The sequence below is a fragment of the Nicotiana attenuata genome, unplaced genomic scaffold (assembly GCF_001879085.1).
Source record: "Nicotiana attenuata strain UT unplaced genomic scaffold, NIATTr2, whole genome shotgun sequence".
Lineage (NCBI taxonomy): Eukaryota > Viridiplantae > Streptophyta > Magnoliopsida > Solanales > Solanaceae > Nicotiana > Nicotiana attenuata.
This window is the reverse complement of record NW_017670455.1, coordinates 506,242-516,468: the sequence shown is the minus strand read 5'-3', so window position 1 is coordinate 516,468 and position 10,227 is coordinate 506,242. Positions and strand designations below refer to the sequence as shown.

The window sequence follows — 10,227 nt, the reverse complement described above, 5'->3', positions numbered from 1 at the left end:
GTAGGGACTAAAAGCAAAATAAGTACATGACTCAATTAATAATAAGTAAACTAATAACCAAAATATAAAATTAATACCACTAAGCAAATATCTAGAAGCGTCTATTTCTATGTTTCGTTACAGAATTTTTTTAGAAGAAAATTGTTGGTGTTTTCTTGTTTCATTGTCAAAGCATACTTCTAATTTTATCTTCTGCTTTTGTTTCTTCTGGGGGTGGGGGTGGGGTGGGTTTGTTCGATGGGAGGGGGTTCGGAGTTTAAAATAGTCAGCAATAGAATTTTTCATCAGTACAACCATAGATTTGTGTAGAATAGATTATCTCTTTCTTAATTTTGTGTCAGGATTTGAACTCGCACCCGCCCCGCAACCGCAAATATTTTTTCTTTTAAAAAGTCAACCCGCCTCGCTCTGCAACGGCACGGGCCCAAAACCGCCCTGCACCCGCATAAGTTCAAACCCGCCCTGCCCCGCACCTGCATCGCCCCATTACCATCCCTATAAGAGATCCTATAGATATGCAGAGACTTTTCTAACATGGTCCACACCTTCTTGCCCACTTCTATATATAGTGGTATCATAACTATGGCTAATACACAAAACACATATTCTAGTCTACATTATCTTGCAATTCTGTTAACAATTCTGAATTCTCAGCAAAACAAATGGCAGATGAAGCTGTCCTTTTCGCTACCTATGTGAGCATGTTTGGGATGAGGGTCAGGATTGCCTTGGCTGAAAAAGGCATCCAATATGAATACAAGGAGCAGGACTTGTTGAACAAACCCCTCTTCTCCTACAAATGAACCCAATTCACAAGAAAATTCCAGTCTTGATTCACAATGGAAAATCAATATGTGTATCCCTAATTATTGTTGTGTATATAGATAAAGTTTGGAAGGACAAAACCCCTTTCATGCCTTCTGATCCTTACATGAGAGCTCAAGGTAGGTTTTGGGCTGATTATATTGACAAAAAGGTATGCAAGTACAATATCACACAGTTGGGAGTTGTTTAATCATGTTAGTACCGTTAGTTTAGGTCCTATGTTTTTTAAGTCTTTTAGCTATATCACTTTGATGCTAGTAGAAAATACCAAAAAAATAAATAAATCCTATTGTTCTTTATTCTGCATAATATTGACCTAGGATAAATTTAAATAGAGAATCATTGTCAGAAAAAATTCATATAACAAAATCCAACTTGTTCAGGACTAAGACTTGTTATTGTTTTAGTCAAATTTCTCAAAATTTATAGGATTAAATGGGCGAACTGGACTAAACCGGGAGAATCAATAAATGTACAAAGTAATAGCTATAGAAAAAATTGATTGGTCAAGATGGATATATCAATTTGAGCTAAAAATGAGCCATAACTCAACTAGTGTAATCAATATTATTTTTCATTTGTTTATGTTTTTCTTTTTTAAGTAAACTAGTATAAAAAAAAATCATTTTTATTCATCCTGACTATATCTAACTAACCATAACCAAAATAAATTATTTTTTGTATGATTTGAGAAGTTCTTTTGTGTGCTAACTTGGCTCATGCATAACTGATCCGCTAATGAATATATATATGTCTAAACGAATATCATCCAAACATGTGCACATTGGAATTTTGGAGGGTTATATTTTTGTGAGCTAAATTTGATTGAAAATATTTAATCTTTTTTCCTTGTTTGGGAGGATTCAGATTTATGAGAGTGGAAATTAAAGAAAATGTGGCCATCAAAAATGGAGGACCAAGAAGCAGCTAATAAAGAATTTATCCTGAAATTATTGGAAAGGGAGTTAGGAGATAAGCCATACTTCGGAGGAGAAAGTTTTGGGTTTGTGGATATGGCCTTATGCCCAGAGATGGTAATGGGGCGGGACGGGGGCGGGGCGGGTTTTGCCTTAACCCACAAAATTTCAATCCGTCCCTGCCCTGCCCCGCTCCAATAGAATTTTCACCCGCATCCACCCACTCCGTATTAATACCTGCGTCCACCCCCACCGCCCCACCCCGCTTTGCAGAATTTTCCCTTTATTATTTCTTTCGACTTGTAATATTTTTATCTTTTTTAATTTTATTTTCAATTATATTCATATAATGCACTGCCGATCTAGAAGTTCCTGTTGGAATCCAAGTTGCAAACCAAAGAAGTCCAATTTTGAATAGTCATAAGTTGTCACGACCCGAATTTCCCACCATCGGGATCGTGATGGCGCCTACTCGTGGTAGCTAGGCAAGCCAACTTACCTACCGTTTTCATTAGTAAAGCCATTCTGTTGACAATCTGTAGCATCAATAATAATAACAACAATAAACTGCGGAAGGTCTAATCTATAAGTCTGAAATAAATACGGAATACTCAACAATATCCTCTACCCAAGATTTGGTGTCACATTACTCACGAACCACTAAGAATAAACTAAATACAAAGGTCTGAAAGAAATATAACAGCTGTCTGTCTCGAAACAAGGAGGCAACAGTCTAAAAGAAAACAATGCGAAGATACGCCGGGCCTGCGGACGCCTGCAAGGCTACCTCAGTCTCGTGATATGAAAGCCTGCTCCTGAACTACTGCTGCTGCTGCTCAAAACCTGGACCTGTGCAAAAATGCACAGAAGTGTAGTATCAGCACAACCGACCCCATGTGCTGGTAAGTGTCTAGCCTAACCCCGGCGAAGTAGTGACGAGGCTAGACTGGACACCACATAAACCTGTGCAGTTATAAATATACAGCGGAAATCGAATACCAAGAAATGGACATCATGGGAGGGGAAACATGCTACGGGGGAGTTACAATAATAACAATAATCCAGAGTAACAACTAAAACAACTTAGGTTCACAGTGAACGAGGAATCAATACTCAAATGTAAACACATAGCCTCAACAATATCCTCTACCCAAACGTCCCGGCAAGGGAATAATCGACAACGCTTTCTGTTTCTTACTTTCCTTATCTTTTGATTCACTTTACTATTTTGAGCCAACGCTCCAAAGAATCAAATCATTTCGTATACTTTCATATCCGTATCACAATTCGAGCCAATGCTCCCAGGAATCAAGCGATCATATTACCGTTCACATGTTATTCACAATAACTAGGAATCCTTCAATAAACACGGAGTTCACAACCAAGTCACGATAATTACATTATAAAGACTCACGGTCATGCTAGACACCAATGTATAGATACTCGTCACCATGCCTATACATCGTACTCGATCACATAGCAATTAGCAACAAGACTCAACTCCTATTCCCTCGAGCTAGGGTTAAACCAAACACTTACCTCAAAGCCTTGAAATCCACTTAATCCTCAACTATTGCTTTACCTCGCGGTTCCACCATCAATCTGCTCGAATCTAATCATAAATTTCTCAATTACTTTAGCAAACACTATATGAATTAGTTTGAATGCATAAAAACGATATTCCCAAAGTTTTACTCAAAATTTCCCAAAACGCCCCCGGGCCCACGTGGTCAAAACTCGAGGTTCGAACCAAAATCTGGTTACCCATTCCCCCACGAGTTTAAATATATAATTTGTTTTGAAATCGGACCTCAATTCGACGTCCAACTTCCCAATTTATAGAAAATCTAGGTTCTACCCAAAAACCCCAATTTCACCCATGAAAATCCTTGATTTCAAGTGGAAAACATGTTTAATGATGTTAAAAGTTGAAAGAATTGAGTAAAAATCAACTTACAAATGATTTGGGATGAAGCTTGCTCTTGAAAAATCGCCTATGGTGTTTGGGTTTTGAAAGAATGGTGAAAAGTGGTGAAAATTCGACTAAGTATAAAATTTGCTGGGCCTCGGATATGGGAAATGCGAACATAGGTTCGCATTTGCGAACAATGCAGGCCTGGGAAATGCGAGACTATTTTTCGCATTTGCGAATTCACTGNCATAGATGCATCTTATGTGGTATACTGTCACGACCCGAATTTCCCACCATCGGGATCGTGATCGCGCCTACTCGTGGTAGCTAGGCAAGCCAACTTAATTACCTTTCCATCACTAGCAATTATCTTTAACAGTTGATAACATCAATATAGAACATAAAGTCTAATAAGAACAATAGCGGAAGTCTGTCTTGAAAAGATGAATTTAAAACGCGGAATAGTCAAAAAACAACTTCTACCCAAGATTTGGTGTCACATTACTCACAAACCACTAAGAATAAACTAAATACAAAGGTCTGAAAGAAATATAACAGCTGTCTGTCTCGAAACAAGGAGGCAACAGTCTAAAAGAAAACAATGAGAAGAGACGCCGGGCCTGCGGACGCCTGCAAGGCTACCTCAGTCTCGTGAATATGAATCGCCTGCTTCCGAACTACTGCTGCTGCTGTTCCTCAAAACCTGGACCTGTGCAAAAATGCACAGAAGTGTAGCATCAGCACAACCGACCCCATGTGCTGGTAAGTGTCTAGCCTAACCCCGGCGAAGTAGTGACGAGGCTAGACTGGACACCACATAAACCTGTGCAGTTATAGATATACAGCGGAAATCGAATATAAAGCAATTACCAACATAGGAGGGGAAACATGCTAAGGGGAGATACAATATTAACAACGATCCAGAGTAACAACTAAAAACAGCTTAGGTTCACAATGAATAAAGAATCAATACTCAAATACAAACACTTAGCCTCAATAATTGTTGCGGCGTGCAACCCGCTCCATAATTACTATTGTTGCGGCGTGCAACCCGCTCCACAAATACCACTGTTGCGGCGTGCGACCCGACCCATATCATTTATCATGTATCATTGTTGCGGCGCGCAACCCGATCCTCACATTTTATTGTTGCGGCGTGCAACCCAATCCTCAATATCATTTAACAGTCTGACTTCCCAAACAACAGTCACCATTAAGGGCATAAAATAAGCAAATATTTGACAACCATCCCGGCAAGGGAAGGAATCCAACAAGTTCAACCAAACGTCCCGACAAGGGAATAATCAACAACGCTTTCCGTTTCTTACTTTTCTTATCTTTTAATTCACTTTACTATTTTGAGCCAATGCTGCAAAGAATAAGGTCATTTCGTATACTTTCAATATTCGTGTCACAATTCGAGCCAATGCTCTAGGAATCAAATGATCCTATTACCGTTCACATGTTATTCACAACATATAGAAATCCTCCAATAAACACGGAGTTCACAACCAAATCATGATAATCACATTATAAGGACTCACGGTCATGCTAAACACCAATGTATAGATACTCTTCACCATGCCTATACATCGTACTCGATCACATAGCAATTAGCAACAAGATTCAACTCCTATTCCCTCAAGCTAGGGTTAAACCAAACACTTACCTCGAAGGTTTACGTCCAATTCAATCCTTAAGCAATGCCTTTCCTTTCGAATTTAGCTCCAATTCAATCGTATCTATACACAATTGATTTAATATCATCAGTAATACTCAACAATCCAACCCAAATACCTAAATATAATCTTTCCAACATTCTGCCCAAAATTTGCAAAACCGACCCCGGGCCCGCTTGGTCAAAACACGAGGTTCGAACCAAAATAAATTCACCCATAACCCCACGAATCCAAAGATATAATTTATTTTAAGATTCGACCCCAAATTGGGGTTGAATTACCCAAAATTCTCAAAACCCTAACTCTACAAAAAACCCATGATTCCTACCTTGATTTCATGATTTAGGCTTAGAAACTTGCTAATTAATGAAGGAAAAGTAAAGAAAATAAGTGGGAAATTACTTACTCAAGTGGTCTTGAAGCTTGAGGGCTTTAATGGCTTCCTAAGGCTTGGGAGAGAAGAGGGCTCGTGATAAAAAGTGAAAAATCCCGAGTGTACTGTTTCTGTTCTTTCAAAAAAAAATCACTGGACGACATTACACTACGCGNGCGAAAATTGCAGAAGCCAAATACCAGATTTTTCAAAACATGAGAAATGCAATCCGATGCCTATCCAAAACTCACCCGAGCCCTCGGGGCTCCAAACCAAACATGCACACAACCTCAAAAACATCCTACGGACTTACTCGCGCGATCACATTGCCAAAATAACCTCATATACATAGAATCAAGCCTCAAAACTCATGATTTTTTTTGAAATGTTCATAAAGCCTCAAATTTCCATTTCGAGTCCGAAACACGTCAAACGACGTCCGATTTCGACCAAACTTTACAGAAAGCGCTTAACACATATTTAAGACTTTTACCGGGCGTCGGAACCAAAATACGAGCCCGATACCATAGTCTTTTAATAAATTTTCATTTCCATTTTTCTTAAAAATTTCAAAAAAACAATTTCACGGAAAAATTCATATCTCGGGCTCTAGACCTCGGAATTCGATTCCGGGCACATGCCCGAGTCCCATATTTTTCTACGGACCTTCCGGGACCGTCCAATCTCGGGTCCGGGTCCGTTTACCAAAAATGTTGACCAAAGTCAACTATAATCATATTAATATCAAAATCCTTCAAATTTTTCACAGAATTCACATATTTCGACATAAAAGCTTTCCGGCTACGCGCCCGGACTGCGCACACAAATCGAGGCAAGTAAAACTGAGGTTTTCAAGGCCTCGGAACACAGAATGAATGAGGAAACAGGTGATGACCCTTTGGGTCGTCACATAAGTATAAATCCTACTGAATGCTGTCAGTTTTAAATTTTAACAGTGTGCAGTTTTAAAGTTTTTCAACATACTAAAAACTAATTTTACATGCATCAGTATTGGAATTCAATTTATTTTTTTTAAAAGTATTGGAAATCAGTTTGATTCATCAGTATGTCATTTCTAATGATTCATATGTATCTTAGAGATCAGATACATGAAATTTTAGTCAACTAATTATCTAATTGACTCAAATAAAGTAACTATATACAGTAGTTAAAGTGGGACTTTAAACAGTAAAAAATATAATATAAGATTTTCTTCCCAGAGATGCAAATAACAAAAAAATGTGTGTTTAAAGTCAACTAAATAAATGTCCAATATGAAATATATGCCTCGTAAAAACCAAATTAGTTTGAGACTAAAGTAATCATTGCGTAGGAGAAAGGAACTACAAGTTCAAAATTGAAAAAGTAAATATTTCTAGGTTGTAATACTATTAGCAATAGCTGAAACGCTGTAATTTTGTAAAAAGTTAAAACCCGCACCCGCACCGCACCCACAAAGAATTTTTAAAAAAAAAAAGTCTAAACCCGCTCTGCACCCGCATATATCTAAACCCGCCCCGCCCCGCCCCGCATATGGTAAAACCCGCAGCACCCCGCACCCGCACCGCCCCATTGCCATCCCTACTTATGAGAAATTTGGCAACTTTAGCATAGAAGCAGAGTGTCCCATGTTTGTGGAATGGGCAAAAAAGTGTATGCAAAAGGAGAGTGTCTCGAAGTCTCTTACTGACTCTGACAAAGTCTATGATTTTATTATGATGGCGAGACAGATGTGGGGCATTGCCTAAAGACAGAAGACGGATCTAGAGTGAGTTCTGCAATCAAGCGAACTTGTTGTTTCATGTTCGAACTATGTTTTCTAAATAGAGAGGAAACATGAAAGGTTGTGTTTGTTTTGATTTGGCGTGCTTCATGTAGCAAGTAGTAAAATACTGTTTGCTACTCTGGCATTTTATACAGTGAATAATGTAATATTTGGAGGTTTTGCTTGCTATTAAGAGACTCATTTCTATCTGTTTTCTTCTCCTCTCTTCATTTATTAGAACAGGTCATTACTATTTGAGTATCTGCTGGTCACATAACTTATTCCAATATTTGTAAGGGAGCAGGTCTTAATTGTTCAACTAAATTTGTACTCTGCCTCAAACATTGTCTGCGGATTCAACCTCTTTGCTGAAGTTACTGCAGGTCTCCTAGGTATAAAAACCTGCTACAGAATCCGGTGAGAGCAATATTCAATGTTCAAGAAATCCAAAGCTCTACCCTCCAACAGTTTGTATTACAGTTTTACTTATGTTTAGACTATGAATTGATGAATTGCTGGAGGAAATGGCTATTCTTCTTGAAACCATTGGATGTAGAATTGAAACAAGTAAAGGGTGAGATTAGCCCCTGCTGTTCGAAACAATTAAAAACAGAACTAACAAGAATCAACAAAATGTATGTATAGAGTAGAATCATTTTTTGGTATTACACATAATGCAAATGGAAAAATGATTACAAAGTGGACAACCTCCAGAATTACATACACAGACTACAAAAGCCAACACTCAACATGACACAACTAAGAGTCTTTTATTACTCATAAAAGTAGACTGACTGACACTAGCACCAAACAAACTTCAACTCAAGAGAAATGCCTTCTTTTAATACATTATTACTCAAGTCCAAACTTCTGCCTAAGCACCTTTACAAACTCAAGGACTTTAGGTTGGTCAGGCAAAGACTTAGCAACACTCTCCCTCTGCATGCACCTTTTGGCCCAAGCCACAAACTTTGGGCACTCAGCCTCTGTGCTAAAGTTGCCAAAAGTCTCATAGGCATAAAACCAGCTGTAGTATCCAATCAGAGCAATATCAACAAACCCAAAACTTTCCCCTCCAAAGTAAGGCTTGTCTCCTAATGATCCCTCCAACACCTTGAGGCATTCTATGAAATCTTTCTTAGCTGCCTCCTGCTCTTCTCCTTTTGTTGTCCATAACTTCCTCCCAAAATCATACAACTGCAAATTTCAACAAACCCAAATTAGAAAAAGAAAAGGTTATCACTTGTTGCCACAAAAAACAAAGATAAAAGTCCATATCTTGTTTAAAATTAGTTGAATCAGCTAAAGAATCATAGTCAGTACATACGGAAAAGGCAAAGATTATACCTTCTTGTCAATGTAGTCAGCCCAGAACCTAGCTTGAGCTCTGTCATAAGGATCAGACGGCAGCAAATTAGGGGCTTTGTCTTTCCAAACTTCTTCAATGTACTCAACTGCAATAATAGACTCACAAATGGGTTTTCCCTTGTGAATCAACACTGGGATTTTCTTGTGGATAGGATTCATTTGTAAAAGCAAAGGGCTTTTGTTCCTCAAGTCCTCTTCTTTGTGCTCATACTTTATCTCCTTTTCAGCTAATGCAATCCTCAGCCTCATCCCAAACATGCTAGGCCAGAAATCCAACAGAATCACCTCTTCGTTCGCCATTGTTATGAAAAGCAAGTGAGAAATAAGAAATTTCAGAATTGATAATACTGATTGCTAGTTATAATACACGTCCTATTTATACAACTTTTTTGTGTACGAGTAGTGCTGTGGTCCATTGGAGTGTTTACAAAAGTTAATTTTGTTTTAAGCTTTTTAATCCCTTGAAATCCATAATATTCGAGATTTCTCTGTGTGGCCCTACCTAGAGGTCATCGCATTTCGTCACGTGGTCTATAGTAGAGTTTCAAACAACAGGGGGCCCACATTCTTATGTTCAAATTTCTTCGAAATTTTCGCCAATTTAAGAAATTTTCTGCGCTCCCTAGTCCCTACTCCCCAAATTTTGGTAAATCATAAATATTGATGAGGTTATGATATAAATTATTCTATAAAATAAAAAGTTTAAAGTTAAATTATATCTAAATATTTAAATATATTATTTAAATATTATTGTAAATAATTTAATTGTATCAGTAATTCTATAATTGCAATTAAAAGTTAATCTATTTATAAAATTGAAAATAAAAAAGAGTAAATTTATTGTAAATTATACAGTGTAGGTAATAAAATAATTATGGGTGAAACATAGAGGTAAATTTTATAACAAATTTGTTGTAGTTATGCATTTATATTTTACATGAATTTTAATTACAACTTAAAAAACTTCCACTAATAACAATTAAAACTCAAAAATCTATACACAATGGAGAATAATAGAAAGAGTGGAACTTAAAATCACACACATGCACACCGACATATTATATGTATCTTAATTCTTAATACACGTAAGTTTAAAATAATAATAAAAAAGTAGCGACAGATTTTGTAATAAATTGTCACGAACCGGATTTCCCACCATCGGGATCGTGACAAGTTGGTATCAGAGCCAGGTTCAGTTGAGCACAGCGTTCCATCCTCAGACGGACGGTCAGTCCGAGCGGACTATTCAGATTTTGGAGGATATGCTCCGGGCTTGTGTTATTGACTTTGGAGGTTCATGGGATCAGTTCTTGCTTTTAGCAGAGTTTGCCTACAATAACAACTACCAGTCGAGCATCCAGATGGCTCCTTGTGAGGCCTTATATGGT

General features: G+C 37.7%; 1 protein-coding gene and 1 pseudogene across 1 annotated transcript; one reads left to right on the top strand and one right to left on the bottom strand.

Moving 5' to 3' along the window:
* Positions 1-616: 616 nt before the first annotated feature.
* LOC109239659 lies at positions 617-7,454 on the top strand (annotated as a pseudogene).
* Positions 7,455-8,096: 642 nt separating this feature from the next.
* Positions 8,097-9,247, bottom strand: LOC109239663 (probable glutathione S-transferase). Its single transcript, XM_019406250.1, has 2 exons — positions 8,819-9,247; positions 8,097-8,668 (listed from the first exon to the last, which is right to left on the bottom strand). Exons 1-2 carry the CDS (start codon positions 9,137-9,139, stop codon positions 8,324-8,326), a joined length of 666 nt encoding a protein of 221 aa, XP_019261795.1. The 5' UTR covers positions 9,140-9,247; the 3' UTR covers positions 8,097-8,323.
* Positions 9,248-10,227: the final 980 nt, after the last annotated feature.

Coding starts and splice junctions, on each gene's coding strand:
- LOC109239663 (XM_019406250.1), bottom strand. CDS start 9,139: ATGGCGAACGAAGAGGTGATTCTGTTGGATTTCTGGCCTAGCATGTTT. Junction 8,669..8,818: donor CTGACTACATTGACAAGAAG/GTATAATCTTTG, acceptor TGAAATTTGCAG/TTGTATGATTTTGGGAGGAA.